Below are 25,582 nucleotides of genomic sequence, written 5' to 3'. Positions count from 1 at the left end.
AACTCTTTACTGAATGTTAAAAACAACTTGCTTTTTGCTCTTTTTCAGGCGGAGATCATAGATGTACAGTACGGAACAATTGATGATTTGCTCCGACTTCAATCCAGTACCAATGTAACCAAAAAAATTGCACTAATTAAACTTGGACAGGCACCTTTACTGTATAAGGTAGGGTTAATTAAAGCTATTTTAGACGTTTTTGATGAAATTATTCCCAATATATTAATGGTTTGGTTTTATTAAAGGTGCTGGGTGTCCTACATTGCTCTGTATTTGCACATGCTGTTAATCCAATGAAAGGAAACGCAATCACAAAGAGACATTGTTAGTGAGCATAGCTGGAAGGTTTCAAGTAACATATAGTGGAACGGGACCCAGTATGTTCAGACAACCAGATATTTCTTTCCAGTACCTGCAATCTCTTGTGCCTCTAAAATCCTTAATAGATATGTTTTAACACACAGTCATTAATTCAATTATAACAGGTTAGAAGGAATGGATTTCAAGAAATCTTTTTATTTGACTTGAGTTAAATGTTTGATTAATCGAATTATTGTCACAAAAAGTCAGTGTTCCTGAATTATTATTTCTAAAGATGAGAAAGTTTGTGTAAATTAGATGTTAATTTACAAAAGAACATTGTTGTTATCAATGTAATGAATAAGCTGGCTTGCGTGACCTTGATCATCAACCAATAATGTGCAGCGCCAGTTCATAAAAAAGACAAATCAAGCTCTTGAGGCGGATAGGTCAGCTGTCTTTTTTACCCTAATATGATTAAGTTAAAAGATAATTTGTCACTATGACATCTAATGGTTGTTGAGGAATAAAAACACTCATAAATTAGCACAAATTAGCACTAAAACTGACATTCAGAAGCCGTATGTGACAGCTGCTGCAAGAAATCGAAACAAATGCAGTTGCAATGATAGGTCTGAACAATAACGTCAAATCCAATGGAAACGCATGTTGCCGATGAAGAATGTTAGAAGTGCCTCTTGCCTGAACAACCAGATGGCACATTTTTACCATGTTAAAAAAGCATATGTATTATGGTCTGTGAGTGAGAATATACTATCTTGGATAGCAGGATGTGTGTGCACGCTTTTGGCAATAGAACATTGAATGGAATGTGATCTCGCGCAGAAGCCTGAAGACTTAATGTGTACATCGGTTCAGTGTTCTATCTTGTTATTAAATCACTAACTTCTTTGGATGCTGAATATGTTTACACATGTTTACATAACCGTCAATCTTTTAGTTATAAATGATAAAGGCAGATAAGTATTTTTATTGCGGACAGACTGTTGTTTCAATAAAAACTAAATAATAGGATAATTATCATAAGATAATTAGAATTAGTGAACATTTGGTGCACTATTTATAAATGGTAAACTTGAGCATATTGCCCTAACGCCGATAGTCATGAAGTGCTTTGAGAGGCTGGTCCTCTCACACATCAAATCCAGCATCCCTGACTCACTGGACCCACATCAATTTGCATACAGGGCAAATAGATCCACAGAGGACGCCATCTCTCTGGCTCTTCACACTGTCCTGACTCACCTAGAGAGACAGGGCACGTACGTGAGGATGCTATTCATAGACTATAGCTCCGCCTTCAACACGGTCATCCCCACCAAGCTCATCACCAAACTCCACCAGCTAGGCCTTAGCTCGTCATTATGTGACTGGGTCCTGGACTTCCTGCTGGAACGACCGCAGGCAGTGAGAATGGGCCAGCACCTGTCCTCCACTATCACCCTGAGTACCGGCACACCTCAGGGCTGTGTTCTGAGCCCCATGCTCTACTCCCTCTTCACACACGACTGTGTTCCTGCATTCGACACCAACACCATTGTCAAGTTTGCAGATGACACAACGGTGATCGGGCTGATCACCAACGGGGATGAAACAAACTATAGAGCGGAGGTGCAGAACCTGGCGGACTGGTGCTCGGATAACAACCTGTCCCTAAATACCACCAAGACCAAGGAGCTGATCATCAACTTCCGTAGGTCACATAACGGGGAATATGCCCCGATCTCAATCAACGGGGTCAGTGTGGAGAGTGTCCTGCTTCAAGTTTCTGGGCACTCACATTTCGGAGGACCTAACATGGTCCAATAACACTGCTGCGCTGGTCAAGAAGGCACAACAAAGACTGTTCTACTTAAGAACACTGAAAAAGTCTGGTCTACCCCAACAGCTGCTGACGACCTTCTACCGCTGCACCATAGAGAGCATCCTAACGCATGGAATCCCTGTGTGGTACCTCAGCGGCACGGAGGCAGAAAGGAAAGCTCTACAGCGGGTAGTCCATAGAGCTCAGAGGGCCATCGGAACACAGCTACCAGACTTGGAGGGCATCTACAACACACGATGCCTCAGAAAAGCCACCAGCATCCACAAAGACTCTTCACACCCCTGCAACAGTCTGTTCGAACTCCTTCCATCGGGCAGACGATACAAGGCCTTCTATGCCCGCACCTCCAGACTCAGGAACAGCTTCATCCCCAGGGCCATTGCTGCTATGAACCGATCCTGCTGAGCCGGATGGCCACAACGCATAGATCAACTTGCACTTTACCCTGTCCAAAACTGTTACAACTGTTCGTTTCGTTGGGTTGCTGCTGTCTAAATTACCTAAATTATTGCATCGAATGGGAGGCGCATTCCCAATCTCGTTGTACCCCTGGGTACAATGACAATAAAGATATATTGTATTGTATTGTATTGTATTGTGATTGGATTCAATCAGACTGAATGGATTTGCCACCAGCTAAGGAATCAATATGTAATATTTGGAATTTTTGTAGGAATATAAATTGTAAGGTCATAAAACATTTTGGGGCATACGCATGATAATTTGTTTGCAAAAATTAAAAATATTCTATATAATTTAAAAATTAATAGTTGGTCTGAAAATGTCACCTTAATAAATGTTTCGGAAGGCACAAAAGCATTATTTACAGTAGAATTGGGAATAAAAGCTTGTGAAGAACATCATCATTCTGATGATGATTTCTATGCACTTGCAAAAGATAGTTCTCACAGTCAGACATAATACATGATCTTATCACAATCAATGAGGACGCAGTTCTGGTCGCCCCATTACATGAAGGATGTGGAAGCTTTGAAAAGGATGCAGAGGAGGTTTACCAGAATTATATCTGGATTAGCTACAGGGAGAGTTTTGACAGACTTGGAAAGCCAGCGGTTGAGGGGAGACCCCATTGAAGGATATAAAACTGTAAGAGGCATAGATAGGGTAGACAGTCAGATCCTTTTTTTCCCATGATAGAAATCTCAAATACCAGAGGGCATAGCTTTGTGCGAGGGGCAAGCTTCAGGGAGATTTGCATGGCAAATTTGTAGTACAGAAAGTGGTGAGTGTTTAGTTGTTTTAGTTTGGTTCAGAGTGCCTGGAATGCGCTGTCAGGGTGGTGGTTGAGGTAGATACGAGAATGGTATTTAAGAGACTTTGGATAGGCACATGCAGGGATTGGAGGGATATGGATTATATGCAAACAGATAAGAGTTGTTCTGGACATCAAGCTCAGCACAGACACTGTGGGCTGAAGGGCCTGTTGTGCTGTACTGTTCAATATTCCATAATTTATAATAATACACAGTCTCACAGATTTATCAAAAACACGATAAAACAGTAAAAGTTTAAAGTTAATTAGAACATGGTTAATTAATTATTATTTTTGAAGTGAATGCTTATTTGAAATGTATTTTTAGCAGATGAGAGATATTTACTCCATAAAATTCAAGTATTAAGGCGTTTTAGTGATTGCCATTACTTTAGATGATGTACGAATATTTGGAATCAGGATAAGCATACTCACCATTAATCCTGGGCACAAAAACATTTATATTCCTTTGCATATTGCGCAGGAACTTGTAAGTGAGTTTTAAACTGTCGCCTAAACAGGGCATGAAAGAGAGGAATCCAAATATTTAAGTCACTGTGCCTTTTAAAAAATATATTTTAGATTTACAATGGGCATAATTATGGCAAATGAATTCTAACATAAGCAAATGTAGAATCTTGCGAATTGGAATCTGTGGAATCTGCCTTCCAGTGAGTCAGTCTGAGTCTGAAGAAGGGCCCGACGCAAAACGTCATCTGTTCACTTCCTCCACCCATGCTGTCTGGCCTGCTGTCCTCCAGCACTTTTTTGTGCTCAAGATTACATCTGCAGTTCCTTGTGCCTACATATAACAAGGCATGTTATATCCATACTCCACTTTATGATGAATAATATTATGAATAATCCTTTATATTATTAAATATTTATGCAAAAAGTTTACAATACAATTTTAAAAAAATAGTGCTGGGTAGTTTGCCAAGCAGGAATAATGCATTGAAGAGTTAATGTGGGCCATATATAACAAAGTGCATGATTTTTAGTTCAATTTACAGTTTGGCTTGACTGTAAGTGACTTGCAGGTCAGTTCAACTAATTTCCCTCAGTTGTGATGGTGAAGGCTGTAAATCATCCCCTTGTGAAGAGGCGTTGAATTACATACAGCCACATAGTGTCGCCATCCACATAAGGATGGCCATCCCAGAAATTGCTGTCCATTTCACAGAGCACTGATGGTGAATAGCAATAGTCTTGCTCCAATGAGTCGCTAAAATCCTATGCAATGGGTAACATCAATAGTCAATAGTCATTTATTTGTCACATACATGCAGTGAGGGGGCGTGGCTGCGTTCTGCAGCTGCGGCTCACCGGCAGTCTCTCTGTCTTTTTGTTTTGTTTTTTGTTATCGTTTAAATGTATGTTTTGATTTATTTTTAACTCTGTATATGTGGGGGGTGGGGGAAACTTTTTCTAATCTCCTCAACGGAGATGCGACCTTTACCGTGTCGTATCTCCGTTCGTGCTACGGCCTAACACCATGGAGTCGGCGGCCTCCAGCTGGGATCGACCTTGAAGACTCCGGTCACAGGGCCTGGACTTACCATCTCGGAGGCTTCGGCCGTGGTCCCTGCAGACTGCAACATCGGGAGTTCGCAGGTCCCTGGCTGGCGACTGGCTTTCGGGAGCTCCAGCCGTAGCAGCTTCGACCGCCCCGGAGCGCGAGGTTTGATCGACCCGCTCGCAGGGCCTTCATCGCCCTGCGTGGCCTGGCCGCGGCACTTTCCATCGCCCGGTGGGGGCTCAGGACCTTCATCGGCTTGCTCGGCTCGGCCCTGGGACTTTCCATCGCCCGGTGGGGGCTTCAAAAGTCGGGAGCCTCGATCGCCTCGTGGCACCACGGGAGAAGGATGAGGAGGAGATAAGACTTTTCTTTGCCTTCCATCACAGTGAGGGTGTGCCTGGAGCAATCACTGTGATGGCTGTTTGTGTTAAAATTGTAATTGTGTGTCTTGTGTTTTTATTGTCTACTGCCGGACCCTGACGTGAGAGGACGCTGGCGCTATTTGTTCGCCGCTTCTCCGTCAGGATAGTTCGTCTGTTTGTTTTTATGTCATGACTGTTTTGTAAAGCGTATTTGAGCACTTGGAAAATCGCTATATAAAATAAATGTTTATTATTATTATTATTATTACATACACATAAATGTGCAGTGAAATGAAAAATTACCCGCAGTTCAACAATAAGACCAATAAGAATAATCAATAAAAATGCAATAACACATACAATCATAACCAACACCAAACAAAAGAAACATCCATCACAGTGAATCTCCTCCGGTCACCTCCTCACTGTGATGGAAGGCCAGAATATATTTTTCTCTTCCCTGCCGTCTTCTCCCGCGGTCAGGCTGTTGGAGTTGCCACGTCGGGGCAGTAGGGGCTCCCGACATTGAAGCCCCCGTCGGGCGGAGAAAATCCCGCGGCCTATTTCAGGCCGCGCCGGACAGTGAAAGGTCCGTGATTCAGACAGTGGATTCACAGTGACTGAATATTTGCTCATGCTTTGGATATTAGATGGCCCAGTTGGTGTCATCTGAGAATTTTGAAAATGTAAATGAGTGATCTTTAATTAATACTAGCTGGGCGTGGAACCGTTGGGTCCAAAACTCTCCGGCGGGCCTGGCAACCCTCCGTGCAAACCTCTCCTGCGGGCGCGGCAACCCTCCCCCAACTGACACCCATGGACCCGTTGCCGGTCGGGGAGTGTCCCCCGGGGCCATGGGCAGGCGAGGGGGTAGAGGAAAGGGGAGAGGGAGCCGCTCACCTCGGCCCCGGGCGGCCATCACGTCGGCCAGAGTGAGCTGTGGACCTGTTGGGTGGAAACCTCTCCTGCAGCGGCAGCTCGGCGGCGACGGCCATCTTGTTTGACCCTCGGCCGCCGCGCTGCACCACGGGCGGACGGTCAGGCACGGGGCACGGGGCACGCCGGGATGGGCGCCAGTCCTCCTGGCGGGGGGGGGGAGGGGGAGCGCATTTATTAAAGTTTATTAAGTTAATTGTTTTTAAAATGTAACAAAACTTGATCAATCGAGACCACAGGGGAATGGTGAGTAGGGTGGGCCTAAAATTGTTGTGCTATCGTGTACCGTTTTGACTGTATTTCGGGAACAAATCTATCCACAAACCCACAAATAGATGAGAGTTTTACTAATATATAGATATATGTAAGTGCTGATGATTTGCACTGAGATAGTACACAAAATTACATGGATTTTCTGTTAAGTGAAGTGCAGTGCTGATGGGCATAGTGAACATTTTGAGGAGGTAACGAGGCAGGGTTAGGGTAGTTTATTATAGTCCGTAGATTTTAGAAACTCTTTGACAGGGTTCCCCATGTCAGCTGATCAAGAAAGTATAAGCCAATGGGATCTCACAAGGTGGCATATTGGATTTGGTCATTGATGGATGTCCTTGCTTCAGAAAGACTGCTTCCAATGAGGTTCCAGAAGTTTCAGTGTTTGGTCCTTTGCTGTTTTTGAATGGATTAATGAAAGTGGGTGAGGCGGCACTTTCATGGCAGGCATGGACGTGATGGGCCAAATGGCCTCATTCCCTAATGTCATTTTTCTGTGATTCTGTAACACATCTTTTGGATTTGAGTGTGGTTTAATTTATGTGAAGTTGCTGGAAACACTACATTAAACACCATAAGCAGCCGTTTGCACAATTTTCCAGAGCTTTTCCCAATGCCTACATGCACAGTTTAACAGGCATTCATGAAAATCTTGAATATAAAATGGAGGAAATTAATATAAAAAACATGACAAAACTGCAATGGGAATTGTCTGTGCAGTTGTAAACCTGCAACGTTGCTGCTGATCAATTTGATGAAAAATTGCTTTATAAGGATTACATTGTTATACCATGTAAGCCATAATGTATTTCTCAGCTGCTGAGATAGAGCACTGATCATTGAAAAAGAAAAGCTATAATTATTAAATGAATAACAACTCTGGGTCAGTCAGAATGTAGTTGCTGTGTGGTAGGGGAATAGTGAAAATTGGAAAATGTCTGCATCTTGCAGGCTCTGGGAAGAAGCATTTAGCAGTCAGTACGTGATATGTTTTTTAATGTAAAAAAAAACTTTTAGCTCCTTGAATATCCTTATGATGTAAAGCTGCGATGCTGGAAATTGTCTTTTCCTAATTATATTTTAAACGTTGCTTGTCCTTCAGTGTGTGTGCTGAGTCACCTTGCACATCTGTGCAATCAAGTTATTTTCCACAGCATCATTTCTGATGCTTGTGTTTAATTGTATTTCATTTAATCAAAAAACAAAACAAATGTTCAGGCATTTTGCCAGCATAATTTCATACTCATTGTAAGCAGGTATACTGAATAAACATTTAGAAAAAGAACAGAAGTGCATTAAAATGTAGAATTTACTGCTGCATTTCTCTTTGGTCCCACAACCACTTGCTCTCTGCATTGCATTAGATGAGACTTCGGCAGCTAATGTTTGCAAAAAATGATGTCCTCATTCTTTAGGGAACAGGGGCAAGCTGCAGTGCCCAGGAGTGGATCACCACCTCACATCCTGGATTCTGGACTACCTCACCAACCTACCACAGTAGGTGAGGACAAAGGACCTGGTCTCGGACAGGGTGGTCTGCAGCACTGGGGTTCCGCAGGGAACAGTGCTAGCGCCATTCTTGTTCACCCTGTACACTGCGAACTTCAAGCACAGCTCTGCAGACTCCTATCTACAGAGGTTCTCTGACGACTCTGCCATCGTCGGCCTCATCACAGGCGACGATGACAGGGCGTACAAAGAACTGATCAAGGAGTTTATGGACTGGTGCCAGCGGAACTGCCTCCGGATCAACGCTGGGAAAACCAGGGAGATGGTGGTAGATTTCCGCAGGCACAGACAGGTCCCCCCGACACCGATGAACATCCAGGGAATGGACATCGAGAGGGTGGATTCTTATAAGTACCTGGGCGTCTACCTCAACAATAAACTGGACTGGACTGAAAACACCAATGCGCTATTTTAGAAAGGGCCAGAGCAAACTTTATCTGCTAAGGAGACTCAGGTCCTTTGGAGTGCAGGGGGCACTCCTAAGGACCTTCTACAACACGGTGGTTGCATCGGCCATCTTCTATGGAGTGGTCTGCTGGAGCAGCAGCATCTCAGCGGCGGAAGGGAAAAGACTCGACAAGCTGGTCAGGAAGGCCAGCTCTGCCCTGGGTTGCCCCCTTGACTCAGTGCAGGCGGTGGGAGAGAGGAGGATGATGGCAAAGCTAACATCGCTGCTGGACAACGACTCCCACCCGATGTAGGACACTGTCCACTGCACTGAGTAGCTCCTTCAGTGACAGACTCCTTCACCCCAAGAGCGAGAAGAAGAGATATAGGAGGTCCTTCCTTCCCGCTGCTGTGAGACTGCACAACCAGCACTGCTCCCAGCAGACGAGTCAACAATAACAGCTAAGCACACACAGAAAACAGATGACAATTCATGTATCTTTTATTTATAATGAATGATCTCTTGCTCTCTTGCTATCCACTTTGCTGCTGTAACACTGTAAATGTCCCCGGTGTGGGACGAATAAAGGAATATATATTATTATTATTCCCCTCTTCCATTATAGATGAGGCTCTCACTAGGGTCTCCTCGATATCCCGCAGCTCCGCTCTTGCTCCCCCTCCCGCCATTCATAACAAGGACAGAGTCCCCCCTGTCCTCACCTTCCACCCCATCAGCCGTCGCATACAGCATATAATCGACATTTTCGCCACCTCCAACGGGATCCCACTACTGGCCACATCTTCCCATCTCCACGGCTTTCTGCTTTCTGCAAAGACCGTTCCCTCTGCAACTCCCTGGTCCGCTCGTCCCTTCCCACCCAAACCACTCTTCCCCAGGTACTTTCCCCAGCAACCGCAGGAGATGCAACACCTGTCCCTTTATCTCCCCCCTCGACTCCATCCAAGGACCCAACAGTCTTTTCAGGTGAGGGTTCACTTGCATCTCCTCCAACCTCATCTACTGTATCCGCTGTTCCAGGTGTCAACTCCTGTACTTCGGCGAGACCAAGCAAAGGCTCGGCGATCGTTTCGCTGAACACCGCCGCTCTGTTAGCCTTAACCTACCTGATCTCCCGGTGGCTCTCCCTTCCATTCCCAATCTGACATTTCTGTCCTAGGCCTCCTCCATTGTCAGAGTGAGGACCAGCGCAAATTGGAGAAACTGAACCTCATATTCTCATATTTCACTTGGGTAGCTTACACCCCAGCAATATGAACATTGACTTCTCTACCTTCAAGTAGCCCTTGCTTTCCCTCTCTCTCTATCCCCCCCCTTCCCAGTTCTCCCACCAGTCTTATTGTCTGCGACTACATTCTATCTCTGTACCGTCCACTCCCCTGACATCAGTCTGAAGAAGGGTCTCGACCCGAAATGTCACCCATTCCTTCTCTCCAGAGATGCTGCCTGTCCTGCTGAGTTACTCCAGCATTTCGTGTCTACCTTTTGCAAGGAATGACACTGATATGGAGAGTCTTCAATAAATTTTCCTCAGATCCATTGCAAACCAATGCAAATGTTAGTGAGACTTAAAATCCACATGGCTATGTCAGAAGAGTACAAAGTTACTCCAAAAAGTTTTGCTCGACCATTAAAAAATTAAACCACGCCTTTACAGAAATTATAATTGGCAGATTCACATTTTCTTTTATTTTTATAATACCTTAGAGTAATGAAACTTGGCATGCCACACAGTAAGACGCTTTCATGTTTAAAGTGTGATTCATACCCATAGATTAATCTTAATGTCTTTTGCACCTAATGAATTATTTATGAAACATTGTAGCTGGTATGTAGGAGAGCAGAGCAACATCATAGTAGGTATGATAATTCCCTTTCGATAGGGCGATTTTGGAGACAACTCTTTCTGAGCTTTTCATTATGGTACTGAGATTACAATAATTATTAACTTGCTGAGGGATAAAGGAGAATCTGCCAACTGCCCATGTAGGGTTTTTTATATCCATCTATAAAGAGAGATCACAACGGTTTAACAGCTCATCTGAAATAATGGCATGGAATTTGTATTAATAATCACAGTTATTATGCAGTAAATTGGTTCATAACTTCTAATGTTTCCCATGAAAATCTAAATATAATAGTAGAGAAGTTGTTATTCCTCAAGAGTCTGCGTTGAGTGTATCTACCGAGAGACTATTAAATATAAATCATACAATGACATGAAATTGTGCTTTTTCTCACTATTTCCACCAAATATTTATGCTGTTCATTACTCTGCTCAAAGGTGCCCTGCAGAGGGTGTCACTAGAAGAGGCCCTAGAGCAAGTCTCTACCCGAAGGCCCATTCAAACTTTGTGGACAGCTGGCCGAATGTTAAAGGGAAATCACCATTGCTTTACAGTTGCTGCAGTGGAAAAATTGCATGGGCTTATAAAATGGTTGTTGGAAAATAGTCACCTTGACATGCATTCTACTTTGTATATGGGATGGCCTGCAATCCAGGAAAATTCGTCAGGTTTCTTCAAGAGTGCCAGCGTGATGAAACAAGATGCTGCCTCTGTTGGTTCGATACTACTGAAAGAGAAATATTATGAGGTGAAGTGCAGATTCATCAGAATAGTTAAATCACATAGATAGAAGTAAGGGATAATTAAGGGCTTTATCGGCTACAGGGGGACCTGTGCTTGGTCTCGCCGGTTACATCAAAAACTCTTGTGGAGCAAAATTTAATTTTACTTTTAGTTATCTGCACACCTTGACTGTGAAATTATATTTTCAACCTTGTGATAATTGCATGAAAAGTATTTCTCTTCTCATCGCACCAAAGCAGATACACATTCTCTGGCCTACTTGACTTAAGAACTGGAGATGTTCTTGTCTTTTTCTTCACCAAATCTTGTTTGTTTGAGAACTATTATATCACAGGATTAAAATGATAAAATCTCATTAATTGATTTTAGATGTATTCACTTCTAATCCAAGCATGTGAATGGATTTCATGAAAAATAAGTGTTTTTAGTTACTTCATCCATTTTTATGGATTTTCTTTTGTACAGAAAATCTATTACAAGAATACAATTAAAGTTACTTTCAATTTAATCTTTGTATTGATCACAATAAGCCTTTCAGCCTTGCCTCAAATTTTGATCATTGTTGCATTTTCAAAATGTCATGAAAGAAATGTAATTATTTTGTTTTGTATCAACAGTGATAATGTAAGACCATATTACAGAATCCAGTTAAACCTTTTCAAAGTTTTAAAATTATAATATTGTTTAACTCACAATTAAATATTATTATTGTTAACCTTTTCTTTCACAATGAAACTTGTTAAATGTTGTGTTCCATTAATTTTAGTTACATATATTATTCTGGAATGATATAATTCAAATCTAGCTTGGTTTTAGTACTGGTTTCTTATTGTCACATGCATCATGATTTAGTGATAAGTCTTGTTTTGCATGCAAATCATATAATATGTAAATAGGTCAGTTAGTGCAAATGAGAAAATAAACAAAGTGCAGTAGTGTTACAGCTACAGAGAAAGTACAGATACAAAAAAAGTATAGGGACTACAACAAGGTAGGTTGGATTATCCCTTGCATACGAGAGATCCTTTCAAGAGTCTGGTCAATAGACAATAGACAATAGACAATAGACAATAGGTGCAGGAGTAGGCCATTCAGCCCTTCGAGCCAGCACCGCCATTCAATGCGATCATGGCTGATCACTATCAATCAGTACCCCGTTCCTGCCTTCTCCCCATACCCCCTCACTCCGCTATCCTTAAGAGCTCTATCCAGCTCTCTCTTGAAAGCATCCAACGAACTGGCCTCCACTGCCTTCTGAGGCAGAGAATTCCACACCTTCACCACCCTCTGACTGAAAAAGTTCTTCCTCATCTCCGTTCTAAATGGCCTACCCCTTATTCTCAAACTGTGGCCCCTTGTTCTGGACTCCCCCAACATTGGGAACATGTTATCTGCCTCTAATGTGTCCAATCCCCTAATTATCTTATATGTTTCAATAAGATCCCCCCTCATCCTTCTAAATTCCAGTGTATACAAGCCCAATCGCTCCAGCCTTTCAACATACGACAGTCCCGCCATTCCGGGAATTAATCTAGTGAACCTACGCTGCACGCCCTCCATAGCAAGAATATCCTTCCTCAAATTTGGAGACCAAAACTGCACACAGTACTCCAGGTGCGGTCTCACCAGGGCCCGGTACAACTGTAGAAGGACCTCTTTGCTCCTATACTCAACTCCTCTTGTTACGAAGGCCAACATTCCATTGGCTTTCTTCACTGCCTGCTGAACCTGCATGCTTCCTTTCATTGACTGATGCACTAGGACACCCAGATCTCGTTGAACTCCCCCTCCTCCTAACTTGACACCATTCAGATAATAATCTGCCTTTCTATTCTTACTTCCAAAGTGAATAACCTCACACTTATCTACATTAAACTGCATCTGCCATGTATCCGCCCACTCACACAACCTGTCCAGGTCACCCTGCAGCCTTATTGCATCTTCCTCACAATTCACACTACCCCCCAACTTAGTATCATCTGCAAATTTGCTAATGGTACTTTTAATCCCTTCGTCTAAGTCATTAATGTATATCGTAAATAGCTGGGGTCCCAGCACCGAACCTTGCGGTACCCCACTGGTCACTGCCTGCCATTCCGAAAGGGACCCATTTATCCCCACTCTTTGCTTTCTGTCTGTTAACCAATTTTCTATCCATGTCAGTACCCTACCCCCAATACCATGTGCCCTAATTTTGCCCACTAATCTCCTATGTGGGACCTTGTCGAAGGCTTTCTGAAAGTCGAGGTACACCACATCCACTGACTCTCCCTTGTCAATTTTCCTAGTTACATCCTCAAAAAATTCCAGTAGATTTGTCAAGCATGATTTCCCCTTCGTAAATCCATGCTGACTCGGAACGATCCCGTTACTGCTATCCAAATGCTCAGCAATTTCGTCTTTTATAATTGACTCCAGCATTTTCCCCACCACTGATGTCAGACTAACTGGTCTATAATTACCCGTTTTCTCTCTCCCTCCTTTCTTAAAAAGTGGGATAACATTTGCTATTCTCCAATCCACAGGAACTGATCCTGAATCTATAGAACATTGAAAAATGATCTCCAATGCTTCCACTATTTCTAGAGCCACCTCCTTAAGTACTCTGGGATGCAGACCATCAGGCCCTGGGGATTTATCAGCCTTCAGTCCCATCAGTCTACCCAAAACCATTTCCTGCCTAACGTGGATTTCCTTCAGTTCCTCCATCACCCTAGGTTCTCCAGCCCCTAGAACATTTGGGAGATTGTGTGTATCTTCCTCAGTGAAGACAGATCCAAAGTAACGGTTTAACTCGTCTGCCATTTCTTTGTTCCCCATAATAAATTCCCCTGCTTCTGTCTTCAAGGGACCCACATTTGCCTTGACTATTTTTTTCCTCTTCATGTACCTAAAAAAAACTTTTGCTATCCTCCTTTATATTATTGGCTAGTTTACCCTCGTACCTCATCTTTTCTCCTCGTATTGCCTTTTTAGTTAACTTTTGTTGCTCTTTAAAAGAGTCCCAATCCTCTGTCTTCCCACTCTTCTTTGCTATGTTATACTTCCTCTCCTTAATTTTTATGCTGTCCCTGACTTCCCTTGTCAGCCACAGGTGTCTCTTACTCCCCTTAGAGTCTTTCCACCTCTTTGGAATAAATTGATCCTGCAACCTCTGCATTATTCCCAGGAATACCTGCCATTGCTGTTCTACCGTCTTCCCTGCTAGGGCCTCCTTCCAATCAATTTTGGCCAGCTCCCGCCTCATGCCTCTGTAATCCCCTTTGCTATACTGTAATACCGACACTTCCGATTTTCCCTTCTGCCTTTCCATTTGCAGAGTAAAACTTATCATGTTGTGATCACTGCCTCCTAATGGCTCTTTTACCTCTAGTCCCTTTATCAGATCAGGATCATTACACAACACTATATCCAGAATTGCCTTCTCCCTGGTAGGCTCCAGTACAAGCTGTTCTAAGAATCCATCTCGAAGGCACTCTACAAACTCTCTTTCCTGGGGTCCATTTCCAACCTGATTTTCCCAGTCTACCTGCATGTTGAAATCTCCCATAACCACCGTAGCATTACATTTTTGACACGCCAATTTTATCTCCTGATTTAACTTGCACCCTAAGTCGAGGCTACTGTTTGGGGGCCTATAGATAACTCCCATTAGGGTCTTTTTACCCTTACAATTTCTCATTTCTATCCATACTGATTCAACATCTCCTGATTCTATGTCACCCCTTGCAAGGGAATGAATATCATTCCTTACCATCAGAGCAACCCCACCCCCTCTGCCCACCTGTCTGTCTTTTCTATACGTTGTGTACCCCTGAATATTCAGTTCCCAGCCCTGGTCCTCTTGTAGCCATGTCTCAGTGATCCCTACAACATCATACTTGCCCATGACTAACTGAGCCTCAAGCTCATCCACTTTATTTTTTATACTACGCGCATTTAAGTACAACACTTTAACTTCTGTATTTACCTCCCCTCTCACATCGTTCACAATTGGCCCTGCCCTTAATTTCTTTTCCGCTCTAGAACTTCTGTTCCCATTCGTCCGAGAGTCTTTTGCAATATCTCCTGTATTCCCTTTTACCTCATCTTCATATTCACAATTTGTTAACCCCTCCCCCCCACTACTTAGTTTAAAGCCACAGGTGTCACACTAGCAAACCTGCCTGCCAGAATGTTTGTCCCCCTGCTGTTAAGATGCAACCCGTCCCTTTTGTACAAGTCACCCCTAGCCCAGAAGAGATCCCAGTGGTCCAGAAATCTAAATCCCTGGTAATATCTGTTCTTGAATCAAATGGTGTATGCTTTCAAATTGGTATCTTCAACCTGATGAGAAAGGGGAGAAGAGAGAATGACTGTGGTGTGAATGGTTCTTGATGATGTTAGCTGCTTTCCTGAGTCAGTATGATGTTTACATGGAGTTGAGGAGGCTTGTTTCACGTGATTTTCTGGGATGCGTCCACAACGCTATAATTTCTTGTGGTGTTGGGCAGAGCAGTTGCCAAGCCAAGTTTTGTTGTAAGCAGACAGGATGCTCTCTATGATGCATCTATGGAAATTGGTAAGAGTCATTGAACACATACTGAATTGCTTTTGTTTTTCGGAGGAAAGAGAGGGTTTGGTGTTCTTTCTTGGTTATGGCATCAATGTGGTTGGACTGGGATAAATTGTTGGTCATATTTTCACCAAGGAACTTGCAGCTCTCGACCATCTCCAATTCAGCACCATTGATACAGACTGGAGCATGTACCTCATCCCGAAGTCATTGACCAGCTCCTTTGTTTACCTGATGTTGTTGTCTTGACACCATCCAATAAACCTCTCGATCAACTTCCTACTCTTCGTATCATCATTGTGTGTTATCTAGTGGTGACATCTGCAAACTTGTGAATGGAGTTAGAATTAAATTTGGCCACACAGTTGTGAGTGTATCGTGAGTGTATTAAAGGGCTGAGAACACAGCCTAGCAGGGCACTGGTATTGAGAATTATTGTGGAAGATGTTTTGTGCTTTAGCCTTACTCTGCAGGTCTGTGTAGTTTCTGAGATCATGGCCAGGGAGTGCAACCGGGCCAATTGCGCCCTGCACATGCACTCTCAGGAAAGCCGTTCTGATGATGTGGATACAGGTGCACCCAGGGCTATTGGGCCAGGTGATCTCATTTCACTGAACTTCTGTTCAAAATGAGGATGAAATGCGATGAGATAATTGGTGAGGGATGTGTTGTGGTCAGCGACATTGCTTTTTAGTCTGTGCAGCATGCAAGTCTTGCCACAATCGACGAGTGTCGATGTGGTTTGCCTGGTTGATTCTAGCTTGGCCTGGAATTTTTTCTTCCCATCCTCTTGGCTTTGTGAAGGTCGTACCGAGATATCTTGTGCAGGTCAGGATCACCTTGTTTGAGCGTTTCAGACTTGTTCTTCAGTCACGAGTGGATCTCACAGTTCATCCATAATTTCTTGTTGGGGAACACTTAGATTGACTTCTTTGGCATGCAGTCCTCCACACACTTACTGACAACGTCTCTGATGCCAGCAGTGTAATCTTTGAGCTTGGCTGCTGAGTTCTTGAATATGGATGCCGACCGACTCAAAGCAATCAAGTAGGAGCTCATTTGTTTCCTCAGACCAGCATCATATGACATAACAAGTGTTCACTAGATTTCATGGTATTATCATTGTCATGAATAAAACAGATAGATAAAATTTAACAAATATTTTAAGTGCTCCATATGTCAGGAATAATACTGAGAGTGTGCGCAGCTGTCATACCTAAGAGCTCAGACGTAGGCTCAGTATGCAATGCAATCTTACGTGTAATTATTTTCATAGGCAGCTAACTCAAAGTGAAGTATGTTTCATTAGAACTGTCTAGATGTGGCAAGCAATTTTGGATGTATTAAATGGGCAGTTTGTATTTGAGCTTTATGACCCCCATCTCCTATACTAGTCACATACTGTCTACCAAAGTCACATTAAAAAAGTAAATGAACTGTGAACATAGTGAATATTTTTGCAAATAGGTTTGCATATTTCCACAGTAAGATTAAAATAATATCCATAACAATGGCCACAGAATATGTGGTTGGAGGTTACTCGAATGTCCAGGATTATTATGTATTGAATTACAATTTGGGATTCTGCAGGATGCCAGCTAATGGTAACAATTATGTTTTTAACTCCACTACACTAACTGAAGGTTTTGAAGCCTTTATGAACCAAATTGTGCTTTCTGATATTTGCAGCTCTCATTACTACTGGAGGCTGGTTTTGGAGGAGCTTTAGTCTACATCGATCCCTGTGATTTACCCCCAGGGGAGAAGATGGGCAATGAAACGTTTTGGCTTTCTTTAAACCCTGGAGGAGATCCATCTACACCAGGATATCCCAGTGTTGGTGAGTAAAAGAGGTTTCCTAACATTTGTTGCCAAAATATCGTAGCTGTAGGGAAAACTGGCGTACCAGATGTCTTTTGTCAAATATTGTGATTTTCGGTACATGATTTGCTAACGAGCTATCTGGAATTTTGCATAAAAGCCCCAAAAGCACAGAGGGCAGGACCTGAATCAAGGCAAGTCACTTGCAGCAACAAATCATTTGCCCTGGTCATAACGACAGGAAAAAATAATTTGCATTGGTTCATTTGTACTGCTGATTATTTGCTCATTTGTGTCAGATAAAAGCATGTGTAGATCTATAACTGACGTAGGCAGCAGCTTTCTCTCTAAACTGGATTGTTGTACTAATAACAGCTTTAATACGCAACTGTATTGAATCATGATGTAATTTCCCAAGCTGAACTATCTGAGTAAGACACTATAGAGCCAATTATTGCTAAATTATTTCATTCTCTCCAAACTGCTCATTTCTTAGCATACTTGCCCCTGTAAGATGACACCTATTTAGGGTGAATTACATGTAAATCATTTTCCCTGAAGCGCAAGAACAGCACAGTATGTTCCTGAATAATTGTACTGAATATTTTAATATTCTGACTCATCAACTTTCTTCATATGGACATTGTACAATACCACTTTGATGATTTAGTAAGAAGTAACCTTGCATCAAATGATTTGTAAAGTAACCTGACGTGGCTGATACTTTAATTTAATTTCTACGGTTTGTAGAACCCAATGGTCAATATTAGAGATTTATTCAAATATATAACCTTCTCATTGTGAAATATATGACTGATTGCAGTGTTTAAGGAGCTTTTATAGACTTGGAATCAAGGTACGGGATTAACAGTTGATTTTGAGTCATCCTGTGGCATCTGGTTGATCTCATTAAATTCTTAAGTATTATTCTAAGAGAGCACAAAGATAATTACCGTGGACAGTTTAGACTTACACAGCACAGAGTGTTCTGAAGTGGTTAAAGTACAATCTCCAGGAATTCCCTTTGACATCTACTTTCATTATCTCAAAGCACCTTTCATGTGGTGAGATTCTGAGGAAGGTCCTAGCAATTATTTCAGTGGAGCATTTGGTACTTTAATCTCTATACTGTGTATATATGTTTCATAATATGTGGGATTACATTTTCAAATGCAGAAATGGTGGGGAAGGCAGATCTAACTGCATTTTTCAAAGATGAATAGATTGAATAAACCAGGGAATGAAGTGAACTAGATTCTACTCTGAAAAACCAGTCTGAAGAGCAAATCATTTTGTTATGTGCTGTGATAACTTGTCAACAGTCTGCATCTATTCAAAAAGCAAGGATGAAATTATTTATTCAGCATCTTAGGCAAGTAGGCCTAAAGGGGAAATGTCCCTCTCTGTGGAAACCCAAGCAATGTTGGGGCAGAGATCATTGCAGCAAAGCTTCATCAGACTGATTTGAGGAAAGGTGAGTCTGTTCATATGAAGAGAGTTTGATCAGGCTTGTGCTCAGGCCTCTGGAGGGAAGAGAGGTGACCTCATTGATATGGGGAAGATGCAGATAGGATACAGAGAAGGTTCACCAGATTGATCCCTGGGATGGCAGGACTTTCATATGAAGAAAGACTGGATAGACTAGGCTTAGACTTGCTGGAATTTAGAAGACTGAGGGGGGATCTTATTGAAACATATAAAATTCTTAAGGGGTTGGAGAGGCTAGATGCGGGAAGATTGTTCCTGATGTTGGGGAAGTCCAGAACCAGGGGTCACAGCTTAAGGATAAGGGGGAAGTCTTTTAGGACCGAGATGAGAAAACATTTCTTCACACAGAGAGTGGTGAGTCTGTGGAATTCTCTGCCACAGAAGGTAGTTGAGGCCAGTTCATTGGCTATATTTAAGAGGGAGTTAGATGTGGCCCTTGTGGCTAAAGGGATCAGGGGGTATGGAGAGAAGGCAGGTACAGGTTACTGAGCTGGATGATCAGCCATGATCATATTGAATGGTGGTGCAGGCTCGAGGGGCCGAATGGCCTACTCCTGCACCTATTTTCTATGTTTCTATGATACTATCCCTGAGCAAGGAATCTAGAAGCATGTGGCAAAATAGGAAATAGGCCATTTTGGATTGAAATATGAACAAATTTCTTCACGCAAAGGGTTATAATCCTTGGATAGACATAAGATGCTGCAGTAACTCAGCGGGACAGGCAGCATGGGTGACGTTTTGGGTCGAGACCCTTCTTCAGACTCAGTCCTTGGATTTCTCTTCTGAGGGCCGTGGAGACCCGGCCATTTATTGCATTCATAACAAAGATGCAATATAGAAATGAGGTAGAAAAATTGTTTTGCGCAGAACATGATCTTGTGAAAGGGAATGCACGAAAAGCTTTAACTTCCCATTTCTGCTGCAATTACTTCATGTAACTTTAAAAAATATAACCATGGTTCTTGAGAACCTGCCCTTTCTGTTCCCATTGCTTCCATATTTTCACAGGATTAAGAGAAATAGAGATATGATAAACTGGTGGCACACATTATTCAGGCAGCACTCTGGTGTTAGTAGTTTGCGGGGTCATTTTAAAAGGCAACTTAAGATCACAACACATTTTTTTTTACAAGAATTTGCTCATTAACATTGAGTCGGGCAGTTCTCATCAAGAGAGCAAGCACCAAATTGTGCAATTTAAATTGTTCTCCACTGCAAGTGAAACTTAATTTACAATGGTATAAATGATATGCACCCCATGCAGCATACTTACCATAAATATTTCTGTACTATAATAACTAAACACAACTTTGAAGCAATGTGCTTTCACACCTTCTGTTAAATTTATAGTCTTGTTTATTAATATCAACCAAAAGAGGCCTCAAAATGATCATGGGGTAATTGGGTTGTAGGTGACAAGAGCATGTGTCGAGATTACCGAGGGTGCACAAGGGATTTACTGAGATGGTACCAGGAATTAAAGTGTCTATTACGGGAGATCAGTGAAACCAGTGTACACCTTCTTATAAGAAATAAACTTTAAAACTGTTGTTCAAATTGCAAAGGGTTTTAATGAGATAGTTTGGGAAAAAGTAGTATATGTAAAGTTCATAATTATTATTTGATTATATTCAAAATAATATTATTTATGTATAATAATATTATGGATGTGATTTATGAATATCATTTGCAATTATAGTTGATACAATATGATACGATAAAACTTTATGTTTTATCGATAAAACGGATGTTTGTGTGTGTATGTGTGTCCACATGCATTGATATTTATATGACATTTTATTTGAGCACATGTGCACATGCATGGCCTTTTCTGTACAAGATTTTTCCTCTTCTTAAGTAAAATATCAGTACAAGCAAAACTATAATGAACTGTGGTGTCAGTCATCCAAATGAATGACATTGTTAAATCAATCCTTCACAATCTTAACAGGTTTCATTTAAATCAATTAAAAACAGTTGTTTTTACAATTGTTTTTGTCTGGGTGAATAGCTTCTTCATGACATCATGCTGTTCATGTGTAATGTTTAAAGAAAATTAAGTAGTTCATTTGAAAAATGACTAATCACAGCCTCATTGTTACACCATCTCCAGCAATTTAACTGTAATTACATTTTGTGCTTAAAATCCTAGTTTGTATTCCTAATCATCTGTTGAATCTGTGTTCTATTTTAATGCTACCTTGATTTTCTGTTCCTCTCCTGATTTGCTGGACTACCCCACTGCATACATTCTTGCTTTGTGACCATTGTACATGGTGCCTGCTGTCCTCACTTTGGTTGGTTCTACCAGATCCAGTCTTCCTTGTTTTTTTAGCGTTGTCTCGATATTCCAGTGTTTATTCTGTGGAATTCTCCGCCTCAGAAGGCAGTGGAGGCCAATTCTCTGAATGCATTCAAGAGAGAGCTAGATAGAACTCTTAAGGATAGTGGAGTCAGGGGGTATGGGGAGAAGGCAGGAACGGGGTACTGATTGAGAATGATCAGCCATGATCACTTTGAATGGCGGTGCTGGCTCAAAGGGCCGAGTGGCCTCCTCCTGCACCTATTGTCTATTGTCTATTGTTTAAAATGTCCAATACCATCCAGGATGGACAAAGCCACATGACTATTGTCAGTATTTGTGAATACACTCCAATGACAATTTTTAGGCTCGTTTTTCATTTTTTAATTTCTAAAGTACAATGGCAGCACTATTGCACACTTTTCATTCAAATACAATTAAAAACGATCTAAGGGTCCCAACCAGAAATGTTACCTATCCATGCCCTCCGATGACAATGGTCCTTGATTATGTAAAAGAGTCATGAGATTCGTACCAGCAGTACTATATTTGTAGACAAAAATGTGCAGGCATGCACGGCTAATGAACATACATGTCTTGTGGCTGGAAAACAAAAATAATGATGTTAAACATTTTGTTCACAAAATAGGACTGCATACAAGCAATGGAACAATGAAATTCTTACTTGCTGCTGCCTTACAAGCCATTAATGCACTAACACACAAATAAAAATACAATAATCAATAATACAATAAATTAATAATGAGTAATACGAGAGGATCTGTGATGAACCCGGCAATGTCTACCACTTTCTACAGCCTCCTTCATTCCTGGGCGTTCCAAGTTCCAACTTCCGATGTAAGCAGTCAGTGTGCTCTCTACCGCACTCCTGTAGAAGTTCAATAGAGTATTCAGCAACACACCAAGTCTCAACATTCTAAGGAAGTAGAGGCGTTATAAACTTTCTTTGTGATTGCAACAATGTGCTGGACCCAAGACTGATTGTCAGAGATGTGCACACTCAGGAACTTGGAGCTGTTGGCTCTCTCAACCGCTATCCTATTGTTGAAGATATCTTCATGGATCTTTGGGTTTCCTTGCCTGAAATCAGCCACCAGCTCCTTGCTCATTTTGAGAGCATGATTATTGGTCTTGGAAGTGCAGCGCGAGTATAGTAGGGGGATGTGGATACATTCTTGCAGGGAACCGGCGTTGAGTATTATTGTGGAGGATGTTTTGTTGCCTATCCTCACTGATTGTGGTCGATGGGTCAGGAAGTTGAGGATCCAGTTGTGGAGGGTGGCGACTCCTCGGTCCTGGAGTTTGGAGATGGAGTTTGGTAAGATACATAAATTTAAATTAAAATCGCACACACGAGCAGTTGAACCATTAAAAACTTTTTCAACTCAGTTTCACTCATTTATTTCAGTAGGATCACTGAACTACTACTAGTTGGTGCTGCTCTCATTTGAGAATATGTGCCTCAGTTAGGATGGTGTCAGGTATGCCTTCGTGGGCATGTTTTTGGATTATGTTTTACTGCAATTCCCTTCAGTTCCCTGTTCATCAGCTCAGGGGACAATTGGAAAGGCAAAAGGGCACAAGGTGCTGGAGTAATTCTGTGGCTCAGGCAGCATCTATGGATATGTTTTTGGGTCGAGACCCTTCTTCAGAAAATGAAATGAAAAGGCATTCTGTGCCTGAATCCAAAAAGAACTTGCCGCCAATTGATATTGGAATATAGAATCTATGAAGCAAGTCCACCAACTTGCAGGATCAGGGAGAAGTTCTCTACACATTAAAATACATTGCATGATTCCTTTATGAGTGAGCCTAAAGGTTCTGAATGCTGCTTTGCTTCGTTCATTTTGAAGCATTTCATTACAGTGTCATCATCAGGTATTCTCCTGTCATAAGCTCCAGTGGTGAGGGAAGGATGGCAATCAGATGTGAGACCCTAAATCTACTATCTGTGGGTGCCTGGCAATCCTGCGATTTGCTCCATTAGCCAAGCCCACAAAGGCGAGGCCCAAACGCATGCTGACTCCCTATCATTAATGGCATGCACATTCCTCTGCCATGCAGGCCAAGACGCTCACCACCAGGTTATCATGTGAAGCTTTTATCGTTTCCAGTTGACACTCAACAACTTCACCATCTCATGGATTAACACTTGCAAAGTGGATTCTAAGTGGCAAAATGTAATTACTTCGAAATGTAACTTCCTTTTCCTTTGTGTGAGCAATTCATTGTGTTGGTATTGTTCCACAAAAACAACTTCAAATTTCCCTCACAATAGGACAGTCTCTTGTCATCAGACACAATGTCAACTATGGCTATGTGTCAAACACTGACTTCCCAAGGACACCCAACACTCACAACTGATTTGGATAAAGAGAAACTCAAATGCGCACACTGCATTCACTTTGCGTTCCTTCTGTTACTGAACATCTCAGGGTCTCTTTCCATACACATCATGAGAGCCAGAAGCTTTTCAGGATGTGAACTATTTTTATACATCCAATCATAAGTAAATCTATCTAATTATCGACAAATCAGCCTTGTGCATGCCATCAAGTGCCTGTTTTGCTGCCAACACAGACTGCTGCTATCATCTGGTGGCAGAAATTTCAAAGCTGAGACAGAATGGTGTGATTCAGCCGCATGCAAAGTTTCTACTGACTCCACTAATTCTACAAATCCTTTCAGCAGGGCCGGAACCGTCCTGGTATCTTGTTCCTTCTCTCCCGAGATGCTGCATGACCCGCTGAGTTACTCTAGCATTGTGTGTCTACCTGGTATCTTGTTGTTTTCTCAGAGGCTGGGATGCAGATTCATGATCAACTGATATTAAGGTCTGTAAAGGCAGCTAGTTGAAGAAAGTGCCATTGAGAAAAGACCAACTATGTTCCTGTAGAGCAGACTCTACAAGAGGCTCTTAGTGGATGACTGCTACTTCTATTTCTCAAGTTCTCTGGACTGAGATGATCCTGACAGGTATTGTTTCATGCCAGGCTTCAATCTGAAGAGTTTGTCTCACTGGCCACTACAGGTTGGTAGTGGTGGGAATACAGTGCTGTCATGTCATGGACTCATTGATGTCCCAGCGGTTCTTCTGCTAAAGGGCAGATTGCTGAATTGTTATCATTACTTTGAAGCTCTTGCAGTTGTCAAGATCAGAGCCAGCAGGCTGAGCTTCCACTGTAGATTTTGCACAGTGAATGGCAACAACCATTCATAGAAACATAGAAAATAGGTGCAAGAGTAGGCCATTCGGCCCTTCGAGCCTGCACTGCCATTCAATATGATCATGGCTGATCATCCAACTCAGTATCCTGTACCTGCCTTCTCTCCATACCTCCTTATCCCTTTAGCCACAAGGGCCACATCTAACTCCCTCTTAAATATAGCCAATGAACTGGCCTCAACTACCTTCTGTGGCAGAGAATTCCACAGATTCACCACTCTCTTTGTGAAAAAAAACTTCTCATCTCGGTCCTAAAAGACTTCCCCCTTATCCTTAAACTGTGACCCCTTGTTCTGGACTTCCCCAACATCGGGAACAATCTTCCTGCATCTAGCCTGTCCAACCCCTTAAGAATTTTGTAAGTTTCTATAAGATCCTCCCTCAATCTTCTAAATTCCAGCGAGTAGAAGCCGAGTCTATCCAGTCTTTCTTCATATGAAAGCCCTGCCATCCCAGGAATCAATCTGTACTCCCTCTATGGCAAGAATGTCTTTCCTCAGATTAGGAGACCAAAACTGTACGCAATACTCCAGGTGTGGTCTTACCAATGCCCTGTACAACTGCAGCAGAACCTCCCAGCTCCTATACTCAAATCCCCTCGCTATGAATGCCAACATACCATTCGCTTTCTTCACTGCCTGCTGCACCTGCATGCCTACTTTCAATGACTGGTGTACCACGACACCCAGGTCTCGTTGCATCTCCCCTTTTCCTAATCGGCCACCATTCAGCAGGTTTCCACTTCTATACTGGGATGTGATATTGATTTGGAGCCCTCGGAAGAGCTCGTGTGGTCACAGGGAGAACTTGAAACCACCACCACCAGAGGTCAGGATTGAATGGTGGAGCAGAAAGGCAATAGCTCTACTAGCTGTATCTGTGTGTGCTGGAACAGATGGACTGCAGGCCCGGTAAAGCCAACATTAGAACGGAACTGCTTAATATCTCACTGTTTTCCAGGCAGGTGGACAATGCCCCAAGCATTTTTAAATGTCTGTTCAGCAATTTTCATTTGCAGCCTAGAAATATGAATAAAGCTTGAAAAGAAAAGTTTTCATTCAAAAATTTATAATTACGCTTGAGAATGGATGGAAAAAAGCAAACATGTGAAGCTAGGCACCTCGTTAAAAATGTTGAGAACATCGTGT

The 25,582-nt window shown here is 42.3% G+C and overlaps 1 protein-coding gene across 1 annotated transcript in view; it reads left to right on the top strand.

The window, feature by feature from the left end:
- naaladl2 (N-acetylated alpha-linked acidic dipeptidase like 2) overlaps positions 1 to 25,582 on the top strand; it is a 624,478-nt gene that overhangs the window by 355,388 nt on the left and 243,508 nt on the right. The window contains exons 7-8 of the mRNA XM_078410100.1: positions 49 to 168; positions 17,263 to 17,413. Coding sequence (XP_078266226.1) covers positions 49 to 168; positions 17,263 to 17,413 — 271 coding nt within the window. The remainder of the gene's footprint in view (positions 1 to 48; positions 169 to 17,262; positions 17,414 to 25,582) is intronic.

This window comes from Rhinoraja longicauda, chromosome 13, assembly GCF_053455715.1.
Source record: "Rhinoraja longicauda isolate Sanriku21f chromosome 13, sRhiLon1.1, whole genome shotgun sequence".
Lineage (NCBI taxonomy): Eukaryota > Metazoa > Chordata > Chondrichthyes > Rajiformes > Arhynchobatidae > Rhinoraja > Rhinoraja longicauda.
The sequence above is the reverse complement of the archived record's forward strand: the minus strand, read 5'-3'. Positions and strand labels throughout refer to the sequence as shown.